This window comes from Phocoena phocoena, chromosome 1 (assembly GCF_963924675.1).
Source record: "Phocoena phocoena chromosome 1, mPhoPho1.1, whole genome shotgun sequence".
NCBI classification, from domain to species: domain Eukaryota; kingdom Metazoa; phylum Chordata; class Mammalia; order Artiodactyla; family Phocoenidae; genus Phocoena; species Phocoena phocoena.
The window spans coordinates 141,863,935-141,888,792 of record NC_089219.1 but is presented as its reverse complement, the minus strand read 5'-3'; the positions used below and the strand labels follow the sequence as shown (position 1 = coordinate 141,888,792).

The 24,858-nt window shown below is 38.9% G+C and overlaps 1 protein-coding gene and 1 non-coding gene across 2 annotated transcripts in view; both read right to left on the bottom strand.

The window, feature by feature from the left end:
- Positions 1-6,243: 6,243 nt before the first annotated feature.
- HMCN1 (hemicentin 1) overlaps positions 6,244-24,858 on the bottom strand; it is a 519,661-nt gene continuing 501,046 nt past the window's right edge. The window contains exons 106-107 of the mRNA XM_065885936.1: positions 8,343-8,469; positions 6,244-6,810 (exon numbers count right to left, since the gene is read on the bottom strand). Coding sequence (XP_065742008.1) covers positions 6,444-6,810; positions 8,343-8,469 — 494 coding nt within the window. The 3' untranslated portion in view covers positions 6,244-6,443. The remainder of the gene's footprint in view (positions 6,811-8,342; positions 8,470-24,858) is intronic.
- Positions 12,730-12,832, bottom strand: LOC136140548 (U6 spliceosomal RNA). Its single transcript, XR_010657631.1, has one exon. It is a non-coding gene; the product is annotated as a U6 spliceosomal RNA (small nuclear RNA).

Genomic DNA, 24,858 nt, shown 5'->3' with positions numbered 1-24,858 from the left:
GAATATCTTTTTCCATCCCCTTACTTTCAGTCTCTATGTGTCTCTAGGTCTGAGGTGGGTCTCTTGTAGACAGTGTATATATGGGTCTCATTTTTGTATCCATTGGGCCAATCTGTGTCTTTTGGTGGGAGCATTTAGTCCATTTACATTTAAGGTAATTATCAATATGTATGTTCCTATTCCCATTTTCTTAATTGTTTTGGGTTCATTATTGTAGGTCTTTTCCTTCTCTTGTGTTTCTTGCCTAGAGAAGTTCCTTTAGCATTTGTTGTAAAGCTGGTTTGGTGGTGCTGAACTCTCTCAGCTTTTGCTTGTCTGTAAAGGTTTTAATTTCTCCATCAAATCTGAATGAAATCCTTGCTGGGTAGAGTAATCTTGGTTGCAGGTTTTTCTCCTTCATCACTTTAAATATGTTCTGCCAGTCCCTTCTGGCTTGCAGAGTTTCTGCTGAAAGATCAGCGGTTAACCTTATGAGGATTCCCTTGTGTGTTATTTGTTGTTTTTCCCTTGCTGCTTTTAATATGTTTTCTTTGTATTTAATTTTTGATAGTTTGACTAATATGTGTCTTGGCATATTTCTCCCTGGATTTATCCTGTATGGGACTCTCTGTGCTTCCTGGAGTTTATTAACTCTTTCCTTTCCCATATTAGGGAAGTTTTCAACTATCATCTCTTCAAATATTTTCTCAGTCCCTTTCTTTTTCTCTTCTTCTTCTGGAACCTCTACAATTTGAATGTTGGTGCGTTTAATGTTGTCTCAGAGGTCTCTGAGACTATCCTCCGTTCTTTTCATTCTTTTTTCTTTATTCTGCTCTGCTGTAGTTATTTTCACTATTTTATCTTCCAGGTCACTTATCCGTTCTTCTGCCTCAATTATTCTGCTATTGATCTCATCTAGAGTATTTTTAATTTCATTTATTGTGTTGTTCATCATTGCTTGTTTCATCTTTAGTTCTTCTAGGTCCTTGTTAAATGTTTCTTGCATTTTGTCTATTCTATTTCTAAGATTTTGGATCATCTTTACTATCATTGATCTGAATTCTTTTTCAGGTAGACTGCCTATTTCTTCTTCATTTGTTAGATCTGGTGGGTTTTTATCTTTCTCCTTCAACTGCTATGTATTTTTCTGTCTTCTTGCTTTGCTTATCTTACTGTTTGGGGTCTCCTTTTTGCACGTTACAGGTTCTCATTTCCCGTTGTTTTTTTGTGTCTGTCCCCAGTGGCTAAGGTTGGTTCAGTGGGTTGTGTAGGCTTCCTGGTGGAGGAGACTAGTGCCTGTGTTCTGGTGGATGAGGCTGGATCTTGTCTTTCTGGTGGGCAGGTCCACCTCTGTTGGTGTGTTTTGGGGTGTCTGTGGAGTTATTATGATTTTAGGCAGCGTCTCTGCTAATGGGTGGGGTTGTGTTCCTGTCTTGCTAGTTGTTTGGCATAGGATGTCCAGCACTGTAGCTTGCTGGTCATTGATTGAAGCTCGCTGCTAGTGTTGAGATGGAGATCTCTGGGAGATTTTTGCTGTTTGATATTATGTGGAGCTGGGAGATCTCTTGTGGACCAGTGTTCTGAAGTTGGCTCTCCCACCTCAGAGGCACAGCACTGACTCCTGGCTGCAGCACCAAGAGCCTTTCATCCACACAGCTCCGAATAAAAGGGAGAAAAAGTAGAAAGAATTAGTAGAAGTAGAAAGAAACAAGAGAAAGAAAGAAAGGAAGGAGGGAGGACGGAAGAAAGAAGGGAAGGAAGGAGGGAAAGAAGGAAAAAAGAAAGACAAAGTAAAATAAAATAAAGTAAGATAAAATAAAGTTACTAAAATAAAAAATAATTATTAAGAAAGAAAAATTAAAAAAATGAAACGGACGGATAGAACCCTAGCACAAATGGTGGAAGCAAAGCTGTTCAGACAAAATCTCACACAGAAGCATTCACATACACACAAAAAGAGGAAAAGGGGAAAAAATCATAAATATTGCTCTCAAAGTCCACCTCCTCAATTTTGATGATTCGTTGTCTATTCATGTATTCCACACATGCAGGTACATCAAGTTGATTGTGAAGCTTTAATCCGCTGCTTCTGAGGCTGCTGGGGGAGATTTCCTTTTCTCTTCTTTGTTCTCACAGCTCCCAGGGCTCAGCTTTGGATTTGGCCCCGCCTCTGCATGTGTGTCGCCGGAGGGTGTCTCTTCTTCACTCAGACAGGACGGGGTTAAAGGAGCAGGTGCTTCGGGGACTCTGGGTCACTCAGGCCGCTGGGAGGGAGGGGTACGGAGTTCGGGGAGAGCCTGCGGCGGCAGAGACCGGCGGGACGTTGCACCAGCCTGAGGCTCGCCGTGCGTTCTTCCGGGGAAGTTGTCCCTGGATCCCAGGACTCTGGCAGTGGCGGGCTGCACAGGCTCCCCGGAAAGGGGGTGTGGATAGTGACCTGTGCTCGCACACAGGCTTCTTGGTGGCGGCAGCAGCAGCCTTAGTGTCTCATGCCTGTCTCTGTGGTCCGCGCTTTTAGCCGCAGCTTGCACCCGTCTCTGGAGTTCCTTTAAGCAGCGCTCTTAATCCCCTTTCCTCGCGCACCAGGAAACAAAGAGGGAAGAAAAAGTCTCTTGCCTCTTCGGCAAGTCCAGACTTTTCCCTGGACTCCCTCCCGATTAGCTGTGGTGCACTAGCCCCCTCCAGGCTGTGTTCACCCTGCCAACCCCAGTCCTCTCCCTGCTCTCCGACCGAAGCCCAAGCCTCATCTCCCAGCCCCGCCCGCCCCGGCGGGTGAGCAGACTAGCCTCTCGGGCTGGTGAGCGCTGGTCGGCCCTGATCTTGTGTGTGGGAATCTCTCCGCTTTGCCCTCCGCACCCCTGTTGCTTGCTCTCCTCCGTGGCTCCAAAGCTTTCCCCCTCTGCCACCCGCAGTCTCCGCCCGCAAAGCGGCTTCCTAGTGTGTGGAAACCTTTCCTCCTTCACAACTCCCTCCCACTGGTGCAGGTCCCATCCCTGTCCTTTTGTCTCTGTTTATTCTTTTTTCTTTTGCCCTACTGATGTACGTGGGGAGTTTCTTACCTTTTCGGATGTCTGAGTTCTTCTGCCAGCGTTCAGTAGGTATTCTGTAGGAGTTGTTCCACGTGAAGATGTATTTCTGGTGTATCTGTGGGGAGGAAGGTGATCTCTGCGTCTCACTCTTCTGCCATCTTCCAGAAGCCTAAGTTGTGAACTTTCAAATATGTGAACGTGCATTTGTATGTCCAGTCATGTAAGTTAGTTCACATGTCTGGTGTACATTGTCATGTGCATGCTTCCTCTACAAGTGGTTGTGCTTTTGTGTACTTTACTGTACAGTGCTGTATAGAGTACAGTAGCACAGTATCTTTATTTCAAGCCTGGGATGTCCAGAAGCAATCGTAAAAGCAGTAGTGATGTAACTGGTCCTGCTAAGAAGTGCCAGGAATTGGAGGCCCGGAGAAAGGATGAAGAGAGACAAGAGAAAGAAGTAACTGAAGAGATTCACAATGCAGAAAATGGCAAGGGAATTTTCTTTATTTGAGGAGGCACTGTTAGTTTTTGAGGCACAGGACCCGGATGTAGAACAATACATGAAGGTTGCAGCAGCCATCCAGAATGTAAACCAGGGCTACCATGTCATCTGTGATGAGAAAAAAAGAGCTACTACCCAGACATCACTGGATGGTTTTTTTCAAGAGGGTAAATTGAATCCAGCAAGGAACCAAAACCTGCACCATTGATGTCAGGCTTGAGTGAAATTGCAGCTTGCCCTTTGCTCTCCATCTCCTATTGCTGATGATCCTTCAGCTCTACCATTTCCCACCTCCTCTCCTGCCTCCAGTAACTCTTCTTGCCTGTTCACTCGATGCTGGCCCCTGTATGCCATCTGTTGTATTACTGTAGTTTTAAAGGTACTGTAAGATTAAAAGTGTTTTGTTTTTTGTGTTTTTTTATGTATTATTTGTAAGAAAAGTATTATAAACCTGTTACAGTACATTACTATATAGCTGATTGTGTTAGTTGGGTACCTAGGCTATCTTTGTTGGACTTACGAACAAATTGGACTTGTGGACATGCTTTTGGAATGGAACTCATTTGCATGTAGGGGACTTACTGTAGTTGATGTCTAATAATAGTGTTGTGGTCGGAAAAGATGCTTGATAAGATATCAATTTTCTTAACTTTACGGAGGTTTGCTTTCTGGCCCAGCATGTGATCTATCCTGGAGAATGTTCCATGTGCACTTGAAAAAAATGTGTATTCTGCTTTTCCATGGAATGCTCTATAAATATCAAGTCCATCTGGTCTAATGTATCATTTAAGGCCTGTGTTTCCTTATTGATTTTCTGTCTGGATGATCTCTCCATTGATGTAAGTGGGGTGTTAAAGTCAGTGTGGTTCAATTAAGAAGAAGCTCAATGGTCAAAGTCATGTGCTGGAATTGTTTACCAAAGTAGGCTGTAAAGTATCCTTTCTAGGGACTAAGGAGTTGAGCAGATATCTTGACTATATTAAACCAGCATTCTCCAAATGTTCAGTGATATATTACAATATATTGGGGACAAATGTTTGTGATTAAATATTTTGGTAATTGTGGACTTGAACAATTTAAATTTGTTTACTACTGAATTTCTAAGATTATTTAAGTATCAGTACTCATAGTAAATATTTAATAGGAGGACATGATATATAGTGTTTCACAAACTTCTTGATATTGGAACTCAGTTGACTCAAAGTACCTTCCCTGGGCTATTGTTCTGTAGAATATTCTTTGGCAAACATTGATTTAGGTAATCACCCTCCTGACTGCCTGGCTGTGGACTGGATGATTTTTCCAGGTTTCTTTGAATAATGTGAGCTAGGTAAACATTCTTCAATCATAGGCCATGATCAGACCTTTGCTAGCTTATTACCTATCACAGGTAGATGAAGTCACATTGTGTGATACAAAACTGTTCAGCTAGGTGAGAAAACTGTCATGAAATGGAGATACTCTTTAACGTGGAGTCATGGGAGGTAGAAGGTATGACATTTTTGTGACTAATTAGCTGTGTTGTCTTAAGGAAGTTACATAAGTTATCTGAATCCTAGGATCCTGACATATAAAATGTGAATAATACTATCTCAAGAGCTGTGATGATTAAATTATGATATGTATGACATACACATATATGTATGTGCGTCTATAAACTTTAATACTTCAGCTATAAGGAAACAAATTTTAGGTTTTCAAAAATGTTAAGAAAAAGGATGTGAAAATTTTATTGAGGGAGGTTTTACTGTAACAATGTTTTTTTTTATAAAATAACTTTATAAAAGAGTCCATCAAGATATTATATAGAAAATACACACGAAGGAAATATATGTACACTTCATAAAAATAGAATACATCCTGCCAATTGCTTCCAGAGTCTGTTACCACCATTTACAGTGTATTGACGTTTAACGTTTATGCTAATTTGAACATACAAGATTTTCAAGAAAAACAAAACTGTCCCACCTGTATTTAAAATAAATTGTTTCCAATTGACAGGAAAATTAAAAAAGTCTAGAACGTAAAAGTTATGGAGATGGGACTTCCCTGGCAGTCCAGTGGTTAGGACTTTGCCTTCCAATGCAGGGGGTGTGGGTTCAGTCCCTGGTTGGGGAGCTAAGATCCCACATGTCTCATGGCCAAAAACCAAGACATAAAACAGAAGCAGTATTGTAACAAATTCAATAAAAACTTAAAAAAAAAAGTTATGGCGCTAACTGAATGGAAGGCCATGTCAAAAATGTTAGAGCAAAGATCCATGCCATAAATAATCACTGAGGACAAAAATATTTTTTCCTGTTATCCTAACTGGTTCAGCTGGTTCCACAAAGTCACTGAAAATAATCTCCTCATTTTGGATGTTCAATCAAGGTGAGCATCATTTGGTATCAAAACTTTCTAGAAGCTGTACTATATTTCTACAATGAGTGGTATTTCTTTCCTAAGTGAACATAAGTATGTAAGTCTTATTATAAAGTATTAATACATAAAAAAAGCATCTTCATAAGTTACTCGGTAAGCTTTGATCAAAACACATAGCAACCAGTTTTATTATTCTAAAAATGGTTAAATGCTCAAATCCACTTGGCTTTTTTTTTCTTTTTTTTACAGGAAATTATCTTAGCTACTATGTTACTATAACACATCACTGATGGGTCCTGTTAGATGTTCAGAATAATCTTTGCGAAGTGTCTGCTCCAGTGTAATAAATAAAGAAAATACTAAGGGACTTTTCTAGACCTTACCAAAAGATATGACCATGGTGGGATCATGAAAATACCTCAGCAGTACCAAGGAAGGCACACAAAAGAGCATAGCACCATTTTCAAGTTGCCAAGATTGCAACTGCTCAGGAGACAGTAATCTGGAAGAGAACTTGATTCCCATGATATATGCAGTTTAATTATGTGGATTAGGCTTTGGAGAGCTGCTTAGTATGGATAGGCAGACACAGCTATATAAACTATGAATGTGGTCTGATAGTCAATGGTCCCGTTGGCACTGTAGGATAAGGCTTGAACCCTCATGCGGTAGGTCTCTGGTTCTCGTAGAGGTCGTGTTGTGTACACCACTCCTTTAAGGTTTTCATCCCTTAAGGCAAAAGGAACAGTCTGTTCCTCATCTATCATGAGGAAAGTTGTCCTGGGATGCATCACTCCATCCTGTGTGTATGCAACCAGCCGGATCAAATCCTGATTGGCGTCTATTCCAAATGGGAGGGAGACAAGTTTGTATTCCAAGGCATACGGGCTCAAGGCACATTCCAAATCATTGGGTGGACAGTTCTTGAGGCAGAACCTGAGGACCACAAACACATGAAATGTATACAGTTATCTTGGCTTGGAAGCAGGAGAAAGCATGATGCAGGTGATCGTGATCCATGACAACTTTTGGGCATTAAAGGCAGGAGACAGTCTGACTGCAAAGCACTAAGGCTCACCCCATGTTCTGTGTCATTAACGGAAACCAGATGCCAGATGGTGAGGAGACTGTGCTGGTCTGGAGTCATATATCTCTTCCTCAGCTCTATTAAAATCAGAAGCTTTTGAACCATTGAAAAAAGTATGAGTACCACAAGATTGCCTTTAAAATGAAGTCAGTTTTGGAAAGAGAAGCATCTGCACATATATTGGAAACAAGGACTTCTTAAAGAGAAGAATGTAAATGATTTAAAAATTTTAACATCTACCCTAAGACTATTTGAAAGCGGAAATAGAATATCTTGATATTTGGTTTACTTTTCTAAAAATAATAAAAGGTCAATTAGGACTCCTGAAAAAAAACTTCCTTCTGTATTTGCCTTCCACATGATTTTAGATTAAAAATACTATATTTTCTTTTTCCAGGGCCCACAGTGGTTGTTTTTGAGTCATCATGACTTTTAAATTGTCTGCCAGAAATCACTGGTAATAAAGAGTAAAACTAAAAAAAAAAAGTACAAAGGATAATGTTCTGAAGATAGGGATTCTTCAGTCATAGTATTTTTAAAAGTATCCTAAGTCTGCACTTTTAATTTTTTCCCTTTCCTTCCTATTACCCTCAGACAGATTACAAATAGGTTTTTGATGGATCCTGGCCAGTCCACACTTGAACATGTTACAGTAACATGGTAGTCACCGCTGAGAGGAAAACGAAGTGTGAGATCCAACCAGCATTTGGTTTCAGAACCACCTTATTAGTGGATCCTATTCATTATGGCTATTATCTCATTTTCCAAGCACCCCACTAACTTGGTACCTAAACAGAATACAACATTTCTGTAAGGGGAGGGAGAAAATAGAAGAGTGGTTTATTCAGGACCCAGAAAAGACAGTGTTTCAGACAGCAGGATACGTAAGCAAGATGAGATGTAAATGGACAGACCACTGACTCATCTTTGCTCTCCTCCACGCTCTCATGGAGTCATGTTGACTCATCACCATAACAGCCATGATACTTCTTGGAGCGCTCTAACGTCTGAGAGCCCTGAAAACCCTGAGGCAACACCAACGGAAATGAGACAATTTCAAAGAAAAGCAGGCTCTATCACCCTATAAAATGTTTCCTGATGAGGCAGAATTATAGATGTTGCTTGGTGGATTACATGCTGGGGAGACATGCTCCAAGAAACCCTGCAGCTCAAAGTGATGGTTTCAGCTGCAGTGGCTGCTGCAGGATGAGCTCATTTTTTGCCAGTTCACTGAAGAAGGAACACATCGTAACTCTCTATCCCCTGGGGGGCTATTGACTTCCTGTGAGTGAAACATGACTGTAGACAGGGGTTGTTGGTCAAGGAGAGAGAGGAAGAAGGATTTTCAAAAGCATGTCTGGGAAGAGAAGGCAAGACATACCCTGACACAGGATCCCGTTGGTAGTCAGGTGGACAGGGCGTCTGGATGCACTGGTAACTTCCTCTCATATTGAAGCACATGCGATTCGGTCCACAGTGTACATTCTGCTCCAGACACTCATCAACATCTACAATAGCACAAGGAACATGCACCATCAGCAACTTGGGTCACAACACACCATCAGGGCAGGCATTGTGGATACTGGACTGGAACGTTGAGCGCTAGCTTTCTCCTTGCCATGAATGAACTTGGTAGCTGCACTTAAGCTTCTTCACCCACCAAGTGGGGATCCTGATTCCTGGTGTGCTATTTCCCAGACTCCTCTAAGTTTTTTTTTTTTTAACATCTTTATTGGAGTATAATTGCTTTACAATGGTGTGTTAGTTTCTGCTTTAAGACAATATGAATCAGTTATATATATACATATGTTATGTTCCCATATCTCTTCCCTCTTGCGTCTCCCTCCCTCCGACCCTCCCTAACCCACCCCTCCAGGTGGTCACAAAGAACCGAGCTGATCTCCCTGTGCTATGCCGCTGCTTCTCACTAGCTATCTACCTTACGTTTCGTAGTATATATACGTCTATGCCTCTCTCTCGCTTTGTCACAGCTTACCCTTCCCGCTCCCCATATCCTCAAGTCCACGCTCTAGTAGGTCTGTGTCTATTCCTGTCTTACCCCTAGGTTCTTCATGACATTTTTTTAAAATTGCATATATATGTGTTAGCATATGGTATTTGTCTCTCTCTTTCTGACTTACTTCACTCTGTATGACAGACTCTAGGTCTATCCACCTCATTACAAATAGCTCAATTTCGTTTCTTTTTATGGCTGAGTAATATTCCATTGTATATATGTGCCACATCTTCTTTATCCATTCATCCGATGATGGACACTTAAGTTGTTTCCATCTCTGGGCTATTGTAAATAGAGCTGCAATGAACATTTTGGTACATGACTCTTTTTGAATTATGGTTTTCTCAGGGTATATGCCCAGTAGTGGGATTGCTGGGTCATATGGTAGTTCTATTTGTAGTTTTTTAAGGAACCTCCATACTCTTCTCCATAGTGGCTGTATCAGTTTACATTCCCACCAGCAGGGCAAGAGGGCTCCCTTTTCTCCATACCCTCTCCAGCATTTATTGTTTCTAGATTATTTGATGATGACCATTCTGACTGGTGTGAGATATCTCATCGTAGTTTTGATTTGCATTTCTCTAATGATTAATGATGTTGAGCATTATTTCATGTGTTTGTTGACAGTCTGTATATCTTCTTTGGAGAAATGTCTATTTAGGTCTTCTGCCCATTTTTGGATTGGGTTGTTTGTTTTTTTGTTATTGAGCTGCATGAGCTGCTTATAAATTTTGGAGATTAATCCTTTGTTAGTTGCTTCATTTGCAAATATTTTCTCCCATTCTGAGGGTTGTCTTTTGGTCTTGTTTATGGTTTCCTTTACTGTGCAAAAGCTTTGAAGTTTCATTAGGTCCTATTTGTTTATTTTTGTTTCTATTTCCATTTCTCTAGGAGGTGGGTCAAAAAGGATCTTGCTGTGATTTATGTCATAGACTGTTCTGCCTATGTTTCCCTCTAAGAGTTTGATAGTTTCTGGCCTTACATTTAGGTCTTTAATCCATTTTGAGCTTATTTTTGTTTATGGTGTTAGGGAGTGATCTAATCTCATACTTTTACATGTAACGTCCAGTTTTCCCAGCACCACTTACTGAAGAGGCTGTTCTTTCTCCACTGTACATTCCTGCCTCCTTTATCAAAGATAAGGTGACCATATGTGCGTGGGTTTATCTCTGGGCTTTCTATCCTGTTCCATTGATCTGTCTTTCTGTTTTTGTGCCAGTACCATACTGTCTTGATTACTGTAGCTTTGTAGTATAGTCTGAAGTCAGGGAGCCTGATTCCTCCAGCTCCGTTTTTCGTTCTCAGGATTGCTTTGGCTATTCGGGGTCTTTTGTGTTTCCATACAAATTGTGAAATTTTTTGTTCTAGTTCTGTGAAAAATGCCAGTGGTAGTTTGATAGGGATTGCACTGAATCTGTAGATTCCTTTGGATGGTAGAGTCATTTTCACAGTGTTGATTCTTCCAATCCAAGAACATGGAACATCCATCTATTTGTATCATCTTTAATTTCTTTCATCAGTGACTTATAATCTTCTGCATACAGGTCTTTTGTCTCCTTAGGTAGGTTTATTCCTAGATATTTTATTCTTTTTTGTTGCAATAGTAAATGGGAGTGTTTTGATTTCACTTTCAGATTTTTCATCATTAGTGTATAGGAATGCCAGAGATTTCTGTGCATTAATTTTGTATCCTGCTACTTTAATAAATTCATTGATTAGCTCTAGTAGCTTTCTGGTAGTATCTTTAGGATTCTCTATGTATAGTATCATGTCACCTGCAAACAGTGACAGCTTTACTTCTTCTTTTCTGATTTGGATTCCTTTTATTTCCTTTTCTTCTCTGATTGCTGTGGCTAAAACTTCCAAAACTATGTTGAATAAGAGTGGTGAGAGTGGGCAACCGTGTCTTGTTCCTGATCTTAGTGGAAATGCTTTCAGTTTTCACCATTGAGGACGATGTTGGCTGTGGGTTTGTCATATATGGCCTTTATTATGTTGAGGAAAGTTCCCTCTATGCCTACTTTCTGCAGGGTTTTTATCATAAATGGGTGTTGAATTTTGTCAGAAGCTTTTTCTGCATCTATTGAGATGATCATATGGTTTTTCTCCTTCAATTTGTTAATATGGTGTATCACGCTGATTGATTTGCGTATATTGAAGAATCCTTGCATTCCTGGAATAAACCCCACTTGATCATGGTGTATGATCTGTTTCATGTGCTGTTGGATTCTGTTTGCTAGTATTTTGTTGAGGATTTTTGCATCTATGTTCATCAGTGATATTGGCCTGTGGTTTTCTTTCTTTGTGACATCCTTGTCTGGTTTTGGTATCAGGATGATGGTGGCCTCGTAGACTGAGTTTGGGAGTGTTCCTCCCTCTGCTATATTTTGGAACAGTTTGAGAAGGATAGGTGTTAGCTCTTCCCTAAATGTTTGATAGAATTCGCCTGTGAAGCCATCTGGTCCTGGGCTTTTGTTTGTTGGAAGATTTTTAATCACAGTTTCAATTTCAGTGCTTGTGATTGGTCTGTTCATATTTTCTATTTCTTCCTGGTTCACTGTTGGCAGGTTGTGCATTTCTAAGCATTTGTCCATTTCTTCCAGGTTGTCCATTTTATTGGCATAGAGTTGCTTGTAGTAATCTCTCATGATCTTTTGTATTTCTGCAGTGTCAGGTGTTACTTCTCCTTTTTCATTTCTAATTCTATTGATTTGAGTGTTCTCCTTTTCTTGATGAGTCTGGCTAATGGTTTATCAATTTTGTTTATCTTCTCAAAGAACCAGCTTTTAGTTTTATTGATCTTTGCTATCGTTTCCTTCATTTCTTTTTCATTTATTTCTGATCTGATTTTTATGATTTCTTTCCTTTTGCTAAGTTTGGAATTTTTTTGTTCTTCTTTCTCTAATTGCTTTAGGTGCAAGGTTAGGTTGTTTATTCGAGATGTTTCCTGTTTCTTAAGGTAGGATTATATTGCTATAAAGTTCCCTCTTAGGACTGCTTTTGCTGCATCCGATAGATTCTGGGTCGTTGTGTCTCCATTGTCATTTGTTTCTAGATATTTTTTTATTTCCTCTTTGATTTCTTCAATGATCACTTCGTTATTAAGTAGTGTATTGTTTAGCCTCCATGTGTTTGTATTTTTTACAGATCTTTTCCTGTAATTGATATCTAGTCTCATAGCGTTGTGGTCAGAAAAGATACTTGATACAATTTCAGTTTTCTTAAATTTACCAAGGCTTGATTTGTGACCCAAGATATGAGCTATCCTGGAGAATGTTCCATGAGCACTAGAGAAAAATGTGTATTCTGTTCTTTTTGCATGGAGAGTCCTATAAATGTCAATTAAGTCCATCTTGTTTAATGTATCATTTAAAGCTTGTGTTTCTTTATTTTCATTTTGGATGATCTGTCCATTGGTGAAAGTGGGGTATTAAAGTCCCCTACTATGAATGTGTTACTGTCGATTTCCCCTTTTATGGTTGTTAGTATTTTCCTTATGTATTGAGGTGCTATGTTGGGTGCATAAATATTTACAATTGTTATATCTTCTTCTTGGATCGATCCCTTGGTCATTATGTAGTGTCCTTCTTTGTCTCTTCTAATAGTCTTTATTTTAAAGTCTGTTTTGTCAGATAAGAGACTTGCTACTCCAGCTTTGTTTTGGTTTCCATTTGCATGAAATATCTTTTTCCATCCCCTTACTTTTAGTCTGTATGAGTCTCTAGGTCTGAAGTGGGTCTCTTGTAGACAGAAAAATATGGAACGCTTTACGAATTTGTGTGTCATCTGTGCGCAGTGGCCATGCTAATCTTCTATCGTCCCAATTTTAGTATATGTGCTGCCGAAGCGAGTACTCTAATTACTTTTAAACATATGTGAAAAGACATTGAAAAAGAAGAGCTATAAAAGTAGAAGGGAAGCTACTAAGAAATCTGTCCTTTATATTTAGGGACATTGAAAAATAAGAGCTATAAAAGTAGAGGGAAAGCTACTAAGCAACCTGTTCTTTATATTTAGAAACAGAATGCATTTGAGTTTTTTAAAGCTAATAATACTTTAAGTTCACTAAAAACAAGCTAAAAATTTAAAGGGCACTTGTGAATCTTTCTGTAAAGTGAAGAATCTCTTTAAAACATGAGTGATGGGGCTTCCCTGGTGGCGCAGTGGTTGAGAGTCCACCTGCCGATGCAGGGGACGCGGGTTTGTGCCCCGGTCCGGGAGGATCCCACATGCCGCGGAGCGGCTGGGCCCGTGAGCCATGGCCGCTGGGCCTACATGTCCGGAGCCTGTGTTCTGCAACGGGAGAGGCCACAACAGTGAGAGGCTCGCGTACCACAAAAAAACAAAACAAAACATGAGTGATCCTTGATCCTTCCCTAGTATTTTCTTTTGTAAGTTCAAATTGTTGAGTGGGAAGCAGGGTAGTGGAAATTAAAGAGGTTATAACTTTAGGGGAGACTGTACAGTTCATTCAGATTTTGTGGAGAGAGATGGAATAAAGAAAAAAAAACAGGATCAAGAACCATAATCCAAGTTTGATCAAATGTGAACTGTGTAGGAGCCATCCTCAGTTGTTTCAGGTGGGATGCTCTCCCTAAAGTATCTCTCCCTAGGATATTGGGGGGACATGCAAGTGAAATGCTCTTTATTTTGTTTTCTATACAAAGTTGTTAAATAAAAACACTCTTAAATCACCAAAATTAAGAAGCATCGAGATAAAGCTAAAAGAAACTTATTTTTGAGCTTTCTGAAAATGAGTGTTTTTAAGCCATGATTCTTAACTTGAGGTCCATATTTGAGCATCTGGAGATCTGTGAATGAAAACGTTTCTGTGCGCGAGTGTGTAGGTACACATGCATGAGTAAGCGAGAGAGATAAAGCAAGGCTGAGATTGGACCCTCCTTCCAGAAAATTTATCAGTCATAGACTTCAACACAATTTAAAGGATTAAGACCCCAAAGTTAAGAATCGTATTTTAGAGCAATAGTTTCAAACTGTGCTATCTGTATTCCCCTCGTAGTGCATGAAAATTCCCAGCAGTGTGAGAGTGGGCAAATATTTTGGGAATCAATTTCCATTCAGATTAAAAAAAATTTTTTTAGTAAAGTACAGTTGATTTACAATGTTGTGTTAGTTTCGGATGTACAGCAAAGTGATTCAGTTATACATACATATATATGTATATATATTCTTTTTCAGATTCTTCTCCCTTATAGGTTATTATAAAATACTGAGTATAATTCCCTGTGCTATACAGTAGTTCCTTGTTGGTTATCTATTTTATATATAGTAGTGTGTATATGTTAATCCCAAACTCCTAATTTAGCCCTCCCCCCTTTTCCCCTTTGGTAACCATAAGTTTGTTTTCTGTGTCTATTAGTCTATTTCTGTTTTGTATATTTCAATTTTTTTTTAAGATTCCACACGTAAATGATATCATGTGATATTTGTCATTCTCTGACTTCATTTAGTATGAAAATCTCTAGGTCCATCTATGTTGCTGCAAATGGCATCAGTTCATTCTTTTTATGGCTAACATTCCATTGTATATATATACCACATTGTCCTTATCTGTTCCTCTGTCGATGGACATTTAGATTGCTTCCATGTCTTGGCTATTGTAAGTAGTGTTGCAGTGAACATTCGGGTCCATGTATATTTTCGAATTATGGTTTCCTCTGGATATATGCCCAGGAGTAAAGTAGCAGGATCATATGGTAGCTCTACTTTTAGCTTCTTAAGGTACCTCTGTGCTGTTCTCCATAGTGGCTGTATCAATTTACATTCCAACCAACAGTGTAGAAGGGTTCTGTTTTATCCATACCCTCTCCAGCATTTATTATTTTGAGACTTTTTGATGAGGTCCATTCTGATCAGTGTGAGATGATACCTCATTGTAGTTTTGATTTGCATTTCTCTAACCATTAGGCATGAGCATCTTTTCATGTGCCTTTTGGCTATCTGTATGTCTTCTTTGGAACAGTGTCTATTTAGAGCTTCTGCCCATTTATTGATTGGGTTGGTCTTTTTTTGATCATGAGCTGTTTGTATGTTTTGGAGATTAATCCCTGTCAGTAGCAGCATTCACAAATATTTTCTCCCATTTTGTAGGCTGTCTTTTCATTTTGTTTATGGTTTCCTTTGCTCTGCAAAAGCTTTTAAGTTTCATGAGGTCCCATTTGTTCCTACTTTATTTTATTTTTATTTTTATTTCCATTACTCAGGAGACAGATTCAAAAAGATACTGCTATGATGTATGTCAAAGAATATCCTGCCTATGTTTTCCTTTAGGAGTTTTATAGTATCTGGCTTTACATTTAGGTCTTTAACCCATTCTGAGTTTATTTTTGTGCATGGTGTTAGAGAATGTTCTAATTTCATTCTCTTACACATAGCTGTCCTTTCCCAGCATTACTTATTGAACAGGCTGTCTTTTCTCTATTGTATAGTCTTGCCTCCTTTGTTGTAGATTACTTTACCATAGGTGTTTGGGTTTATTTCCTGGCTTTCTATCCTGTTCCATTGATCTATGTTTGTTTTTGTGCCAGTACCATACTGTTTTGATAACTGTAGCGTCGTAGTATAGTCTGAAGTAGGGGAGTCTGATTCCTCTAGCTGTTTTTCTGTCTCAAGATTGCTTTGGCTATTTGGGGTCTTTTGTGTTTCCATACAAATTTTAGAATTATTTGTTCTGGTTCTGTGAAAAATGCCATTGGTAATTTGATAGGGACTGCATTAAATCTGCAGTTTGCCTCGGGTAGTATAGTCATGTTGACAGTATTGATTGTTCCAATCCAAGAACATGGTATATCTTTCCATCTGTTTGTTATCTTTGATTTCTTTCATCAGCATCTTATAATTTTCAGAGTATAGGTCTTTTTTCTCCTTAGGTAAGTTTCTTTTTTTTTTTTTTTTCCTTAGGTAGGTTTATTCCTAGGTATTTTATTCTTTTTGATGCAATGGTAAATGGGATTGTTTCCTTAATTTCTCTTTCTGATCTTTCATTGTTAGTGTATAGATATGCAAAAGATTTCAGTGTATTTTGTATCCAGCAACTTTACTGAATTTATTAAGGTCTAGTAGTTTTTCATTGCATCTTTAGGATTTTCTATGTATAGTATCATGTCATCTGCAAATAGTGACAGTTTTACTTCTTCTTTGCCAATCTGGCTTCTTTTTATTTCTTTTTCTTCTCTGAATGCCATGGCTAGGACTTCCAAAATAATGTTGAATAAAAGTGGAATGTGGATATCCTTGTCTTGTTCCTGATCTTAGAGGAAATGCTTTCAGCTTTTCACCATTGAATATAATTCTAGCTGTGGGTTTGTTATATATGGCCTTTATGATGTTGAGGTAGGTTCCCTCTATGCCCACTGTCTGGAGAGTTTTTTTTTAAAATCATAAATGGATGTTGAATTTTATCAAAAGCTTTTTCTGCATCTATTGAGATGATCATATGGTTTTTATTCTTCAATTTGTTACTGTGGTATATCACACTGATTGATTTGTGGATATTGAAAAATCCTTGCATCCCTGGGGTAAATCCCACTTGATCATGGTGTATGATACTTTTAATGTATTGTTGGATTTAGTTTGCTAGTATTTTGAGGAGTTTTCCACCTATGTTCATCAGTGATATAGGCCTGTGTTTTCTCTTTTTTTGTGGTATCTTTGCCTGGCTTTTTTATCAGAGTGATGGTGGCCTCATTGAATGAGTTTGGAAGTGTTCCTTCCTCTGCAAGTTTTTGGAACAGCTTCAGAAGGATAGGTGTTAACTCTTTTCTAAATGTTTGATAGAACTTGCCTGTGAAGCCATCTGGTCCTGGGCTTTTGTTTGTTTGAAATATTTTAATCAGTTTCACTTTCAGTACTTGTGATTATTCTGTTCATATTTCCTATTTCTTCCTGATTCAGTCTTGGGAGTTTGTACCTTCCTAAGAATTTGTCCATTTTTTTCTAGGCTGTCCATGTTATTGGCATATAGTTGCTTTTAGTATGGTCCTTTGTATTTCTGTAGTTTCAATTGTAACACCTCCCTGTTCATTTCTGATTTTATTGATTTGGGCCCTCTCACTTTTTTTCTTGATGAGTCTGAAGGTTTATCAATTTTGTTTAGCTTTTCAAAGAACTGGCTTTTATTTTCACTTTAATACTTTGAATTATTTTTATTTTATTAAAAAAAATTTTATTGGACTATAATTGATTTACAGTGTTATGTTAGTTTCAGGTGTATAGCACAGTAATTCAGTTATACATATACATAGGTTCATTCTTTTTTAAAGAACCAGACTTTAGTTTTACTGATATTTTCTACTGTTTTCTCTTCATCTCTATTTCATTTATTTTTACTCTGATCTTTATGATTTCTTTACTTCTACTAACTTTGGGTTTTGTTTATTCTTCTTTCTGTAATTGCTTTAGGTGTAAGGTTAGGTTGTTTGAGACTTTTCTTATTTCCTGAGGTAAGCTTGTACAGCTATAAACTTCTCTCTTAGAACTGCTTTTTCTGTGTCCCATAGGCTTTGGATCGTCATGTTTTTGTTTTCATTTGTCTCTAGGTATTTTTTGATTTCCTCTACTTTCTTCAGTGATCTGTTTGTTTAGTAGCATACTGTTTAGCCTCCATGTGTTTGTGTTTTTTGCAGTTTCTTTCTTGTAGTCGATTCCTAATCTCATAGCATTGTGGTCAGAAAAGATTCTTGATTATGATTTCAATTTTCTTAAATTTACTGATGCTTCCTTTGTGGCCCAGAATGTGATCAGTCCTGGAGTATGTTCCATTTGAACTTGAATGTGTATTCTGCTGTTTTTGGATGGAATGCTCTATAAACATCAATTAAGTCCATCTGGTCTAATGTGTCACTTAAGTGCTGTGTTTCCTTACTGATTTTCTGTCTGGATGATCTGTCCATTGATATAAATGGGGTGTTAAAGTCCCCCACTATTACTATGCTACTGTCAATTTCTCCTTATATGTCCGTTAATAACTGCCTCACATATTATGGTGCTCCTATGTTGGGTGCATATATTGGGTTGGCCAATAAGTTCGTTTGGGTTTTTCTGTAACATCTTAAGGAAAAACCTGAAAGAACTTTTGGTCAACCCAATATAGTTACAATTGTTATCTCTTCTTCTTAGATTGATTCCTTGATCATTATGTGGTGTTCTTGTCTCTTTTAGCAGTCTTTATTTTAAAGTCTCTTTTGTCTCATATGAGTATTGCTACTGCAGCTTTCTTTTGATTTCCATTTGCATGGAATACCTTTTTCCATTCCCTCACTTTCAGTCTGTATGTGTCCCTATATCTGAAGTGGTCTCTTGTAGACTATATATATACCAGTCTTGTTTTTCTATCAATTCACAATGGTTAGAGCATTTAATCCATTTACATTTAAGGTAATTATTTATATGTATGTTCTTACTGCCATTTTGTTAATCCTTTTGGATTTGTTTTGTAGGTGTTTTTTCTTCCCTTCCTCTTTTGTTCTCTTCTTGTGATTTGATGACTATCTTTAGAATTGTATTTGGATTCCATTTTTTTTTGTTTGTGTGTGTGTATATCTATTATAGATTTTTGGTTTGCATTTGCCATTAGGTTTTCATATAGCTGTCTATATATATACATGATTGTTTTAAGTTGCTGATCTCTTAATTTAAGTTGCTGATCTCTTAATTTAAGTTGCTGATCTCTTAATTTCAAGTGCACTTCAAGTATCCTGCATTTTTACTGTCTTCTCATGATTACTGGGTTAGATATCATATTTGAACGTGGATGATTTCCTACCTTTACTGTAGGTTTGTCTTTACCAGTGAGCTTTCCCATTTTGTAATCTTCTTGTTTCTAGTTGTGATCTTTTCTTTTTCACCTAGAGACGTTCCCTAAGCATTCGTTGTAAAGCTGGTTTGGTGGTACTGAATTCTTTTGGCTTTTGCTTGTCTGTAAAGCTTTTGATTTCTCCATCAAAATCTGAATGAGAGCCTTGCTGGGTAGAGAATCCTAGGTTGTGGGGTTTTCCCTTTCATCAGCTTATTTATATTGTACCACTCTCTTCTGGCCAGATTTTCTGCTGAAAAATCAGCTGATAACATACAAGGGAAGCCCCATGAGGTTATTTGTTGCTTTTCCCTTGTTGCTTTTAATATTTTCTCTTTGTCAGTTTGATTACTATGTGCCTTGGCATATTCCTCCTTTGGTTGATCCTATATGGTACTCTCTCCACTTCCTGGACATGGGTTACTGCTTCCTTTTCCATGTTAGGGAATTTTTGGCTATTATCTCTTTATATCTCCTCAGGCCCTTTCCCCCTCTCTCCTCCTTCTGGGACCTCTACTATGTGAATGTTGGTACGTTTGATGTTGTCCCAGAGGTCTCTTAAACTATCCTCATTTCTTTTCATTTTTTTCTTTATTCTGTTATGTGGCAGTAATTTCCACCACTCTGTCTTCCAGCTCACTAATCCATTCTCTGCCTCACTTATTCTGCTACTGATTCCTTCTAGTGTGTTTTGCACTTCAGTTATTGTATTCAACTCTGTTTGGTTGTTCTTTATATTTTCTAACTCTTAGTTAAAAAGTTCTTGTAACTTCTTGCTCTGTGCATCCATTGTTTTTCTGAGTTCTTGGATCATCTTTATGATCATTACTCTGAACTCTTTCTCAGGTACATTGTCTATCTCCACGTCACTTAGTTGTTCTTCTGGGGTTTTATCTTGTTCCTTGGTCTGGAACATACTCCCCTCTCCCTCGTTTTGTCTAGATTTCTATTTGTATTTTTATGTATGTGGAAGGTTAGTTATGTTTCTTGACCTTGGAGAAGTGGCTCCCTGTACGGGATGTCCTATGTGTCCCAGAAGTACACTCCCTTCTTGTCACCAAGGGCCAAGGACCAGCTAGTCCTGGGGTAGGTTCTTATCTGTGTCTGTGGACTCAGTTCTGCAGGCTGCCAGACTGTAGTTTTCTTGCTTCTGGTGGGTGAAGCTGGGTCTTGACCCTCTGGTGGGTAGGGCCATGTCAAAGGGCATGTCTAGAGGTGGCTGTGGGCTCAGGAAGTCCTTATGCAGCCTGTCTGCTGATGTGTGGGGCTGTGTTCCTGCCCTGTTGCTTGTTTGGCCTGAGGTGTCCAGCATTGGGGCCTACAGGCTGTTGGGTGGGGCCAGATCATGGTACCAAGATGGCAGCCTCTAGGGGAGCTCATGCTAATAAATAATCCCCCATACCTCTGCCAGTGGTGTCCTTGTCCCCACAGTGAGCCACCTCCTCAGGAAATCCTCCAGGACCAGCAGGTAGGTCTGGCCCAGGCTTCTAATGAAGTCACTGCTTTTGCCCTGGGTCATGGTGTACACAAGGCCTTCTATGCACCCTCCAAGAGTGGGTCTCTGTTTCCCCTACTCCTGTGGAGCTCCTGGACTCAAGCCCTGCTGGCCTTCAACATCAAGTGCTCTGGGGGCTCCTTCTCCCAATGCCAGAACCCCAGGCTGGGAGCTTGACATGGGGTTCAGAACTCACTCCTGTGGGAGAACTTCTGTGATATAACTGTTCTCCAGTTTGTGGGTTGCCCACCTGGGGGTCATAGGGTTTGATTATAGTGAGTGAGCCCCTTGTACCGTCTTGTTGGGTTTCTTCTTCTTTTTTTTTTTTTTAACATCTTTTTTGGAGTATAATTGCTTTACAATGGTGTGTTAGTTTCTGCCTTATAACAAAGTGAATCAGTTATACATATACACATGTTCCATTTCTCTTCCCTCCTGCATCTCCCTCCCTCCCACCCTCCCTATCCCACCCCTCTAGGCGGTCACAAACCACCTAACTGATCTCCCTGTGCTATGTGGCTGCTTCCTACTAGCTATCCACTTTATGCTTGGTAGTGTATATATGTCCATGCCTCTCTCTCACCTCGTCACAACCTACTCCTCCCCCTCCCCATATCCTCAAGTCCATGCTCTAGTAGGTCTGTGTCTTTATTCCTGTCTTACCCCTAGGTTCTTCATGACCTTTTTTTTTCTTAGATTCCATATGTGTTAGCATACGGTATTTGTTTTTCTCTTTCTGACTTACTTCACTCTGTATGACAGACTCTAGGTCCATCCACCTCACCACAAATAACTCAATTTTCTTTTTCTGGCTGAGTAATATTCCATTGTATATATGTGCCACATCTTCTTTATCCATTCATCTGTTGATGGACACTTAGGTTGCTTCCAACTCCTGGCTATTGTAAATAGAGCTGCAATGAACATTTTGGTACATGACTCTTTTTGAATTATGGTTTTCTCAGGGTATATGCCCAGTAGTGGGATTGCTGGGTCGTATGGTAGTTCTATTTGTAATGTCTTTGGATGTAGACTATCTTTTTTGGTAAGTTCCAGTCTTTTTTTAAATCAGTGGTTGTTGAGCAGTTAGTTGTGATTTTGTTGTGCTTTTGAGAGGATGTGAGCTCAAGATCCATCTACTCCACCATCTTGTCCAGAAATGCCATTTGCATTTCTGTGTCAAAAATGATCATTTTTAGATTTGGTTCCAAATACCATTTCTTAAGGAAATGATATACAATGTAATTAGTTTCTTTAAACTTAACAGTAGTCTGTACAAAGTCAAAAGATATTAAGCTAGAATGATATGGAGTAAATCACTTACTTGACTTTTTAGTTACTTAGATGTGCTGATAATGACATAATGTGCTTTCTGTTACTCGTTTTATATTAGGACTAGTTTTCCTCCAGGAATGGAACAGAGTGAAACATGTTTTATTTCAGTTAAATCTTGCCTTTTGTCTCTGTAAACCAATTTCTAATTATGATTTTATCTGCCAGTAGTGCTCCATCTCCTTGACAAAATGAAATTGTCTCAGAATGAAGTGAAAAGCCCTTTAGGAAAATGTGAAAGAAATTCAATTAACCTTATCTTCTTTTCTCTCCATAAAAAAATTCCCTGCCCATCCATACTCCAAATTTCATTTTAGCTTTAATTTTTAGAGTGAACTCATGCAGAAACGTGGAGGCCAGTGGGCTGCTAGGGTCCATGCAAATGGTGATTGGAGGCGAGAATCTGGACACACGTCCAAGCATAATAAGAAGAGCTACCTTATCACAGATTTTCATTGGCTGAAAATAAATCTATCAGAGATATGAGGATCTAATATACAAAGTGTTTGTCTCTAGCTCCATAATAATGTACACTTCCTATAGAAGAGCTTTCATAAAGTATTTGAGCTTTGGGGAAGGTAGCCCTCCTTTGTCTTCTGTCTACTGCTGTCTCCTCAGGAGTAAGTATCCTGTAGGCATTCACTCTAGTCACTTTGTTCATTCATTTTACTCATTGGTCTTAAAAAAAGAAGCTAGAAAAGATGGAGAAATCAGACTGTCTTCTGTTAACTGACAGTGTGGTGATGTCTGGTTTTTATAAGATATTATTAGAAAATTATTATGATAAAAATTAAAGTATAGGGATTTCATAACATAAATATTATTGCTACAAGAAAAGAATACCAAGATGAGCTGAAAAACTTTCACAATAATAGCTTTAGAACATATGAATGCATTTAACCAAGTGCTCTGGATACATTAAAAAAGTAGTTTAGGATAAGCATACTTGAAACATTTGTCTTACAGAGGGTGTAGAGTAATTCAGATTCTTGACAAACATTATGAATTGCTTCTTAAAAACTTGGATAGATTAGAACACTCATTTCGAATGCAATGCCAACATGTAGTGTTCTTACAGTTTTAGAATTAGATTAATGGTGCTTAAAATTAGCATACGGATTTTTTAGTTTCTCCTCTCTGCTTCTGGGGCAAATTATAATTGGTGATGTTTTTTGTTTTTCATTTTGCAGTCTGGTGACTTCCACTTTAGACTAGTTTTTGTCCTCATTCAATGTCAAATTCATTTTAATATCCCTTTTATTACTGACGTTTCTATCACTAATGTATAAAGATTCAAAAATTTATCTGTGAATGAAAAGTAGCATTTTGTTCCTCATAAATACCTCAAACACTTTCTAAAGCTATAAAGACTCCAAGTTATTCTTTAGAGTAATGACTTCCTTAAAGGTCATAATTGTGGTCTCTGATGTCTTTTCTTAGACAACTTTTTAAAAAATTAATTAATTATTGGCTGCATTGGGTCTTCGTTGCTGCGTGCAGGCTTTCTCTAGTTGCGGCGAATGGTGGCTACTCTTCATTGTGGTGCACGGGCTTCTCATTGCAGTGGCTTCTCTTGTCACAGAACACAGGCTCTAGGCACGCAGGCTTTAGTAGGTGTGGCACGTGGGCTCAGCAGCTGTGGCTCTCGGGCTCTAGAGCGCAGGCTCAGTAGTTGTGGCACACGGGCTTAGTTGCTCCATAGCATGTTGTATCCTCCTGGACCAGGAATCGAACCCATATCCCCTGCATTGGCAGGCAGATTCTTAACCACTGTGCCATCAGGGAAGTCCCTCATGTCTGTTTTTAAAACCACAAAAATATGTAACTCATTTAAATTGCAAACATTTTAAATGACACCTGTTTCTGATTTGTGCACATTATTTTCCACTCTCGAGTACAAGTGAAAGCTGAAAAATGTTTTGAACTGAAGGAGTGACAAGGGCAACGAACTAAAAAACAAACTAGAATAATTTACAGGAGAAAAAATCCTCTAATGAGAATATGACATAATATAACCCTTAAAAATCTGGCTAAAGGGGCTTCCCTGGTGGCGCAGTGGTTAGGAATCCACCTGCCAATGCAGGGGACATGGGTTCGAGCCCCAGTCCGGGAAGATCCCACATGCTGCGGAGCAAATAAGCCCGTGTGCCACAACTACTGAGCCCATGTGCCACAACTACTGAGCCCATGTGCCACAACTACTGAAGCCCACATGCCAAGAGCCCATGCTCCATAACAAGAGAAGCCACTGCAATGAGAAGCCCGTGCACCACAATGAAGAGTAGCCCCCACTTGCCACAACTAGAGAAAGCCCACGCGTGGCAACAAAGATCCAATGCAGCCAAAAATAAATAAATAAATAAATAAAATAAATAAATATATATAAAAAAATCTAGCTAAGGAGTTTGCAGTCTGGCTGGTTATTCCAAATGCTTAGTATCTACCCCCTTCCTTCCTTGGTGCCTGGTGCACCTGCTGGGAGTGTAATGTTAGTGTTGTGCACTGCCACCTCTTCAGAAGGATTCTTGGGTTGAAGAGCTGGAGAAGTTATAAAATATGGACAATGTAAGTGCTCTAATCTCTGTCTGCTCCCACAATACAATGACCCTGGTGTTCACAGCATCACAGGAGAGACAAAGGACCATTCCTGACATTGTGAGATCTGTGATCAAGTCCTACCCTTGCTCTTGATGGTTCTAGGACATTGAGACTCACATAACCACTCTGAGAATTAGTTTTATCATCTGTAGAATGGGTACAAATTATTGTTCTTGAAAAAACTATACTGCTGATTAAAATGAGATAATAGTTGTTTTGGAAAAACATAAAACTATAATGTACATATGTTCTTCCAGTATTTCAAAACTTAGTAAGATGTTCCTCAAAGGGTAAGTTCTTCATAAATGTTTCAGTGATGGATGGGAGTAAAGGTTATTATTGAGTTCATTTTCCTTCTCCAGCCCACAGGATCAGTGGGGGCTCTCAGGGAGTGTGATGGGTGAATGGGTTGAGTAAGCGTTTGGAAGCTCATGGTAACTCAGGTGAAGCCATTGTGCATCCTGGTCTTGGCTTCTGGAACACATTTCCATGAGCTGCATCCTAGCAAGTCTTTTGTGAAGGGAAATCTTTTATACATGACAGAAACTAATAAAATTCAGAGGCTTATTAAGACCTATATAATATTCTTAGATTTTGTCCGTGGAATTGAGGTGGTTTCTTAGAAGATTTTAACTATTTAT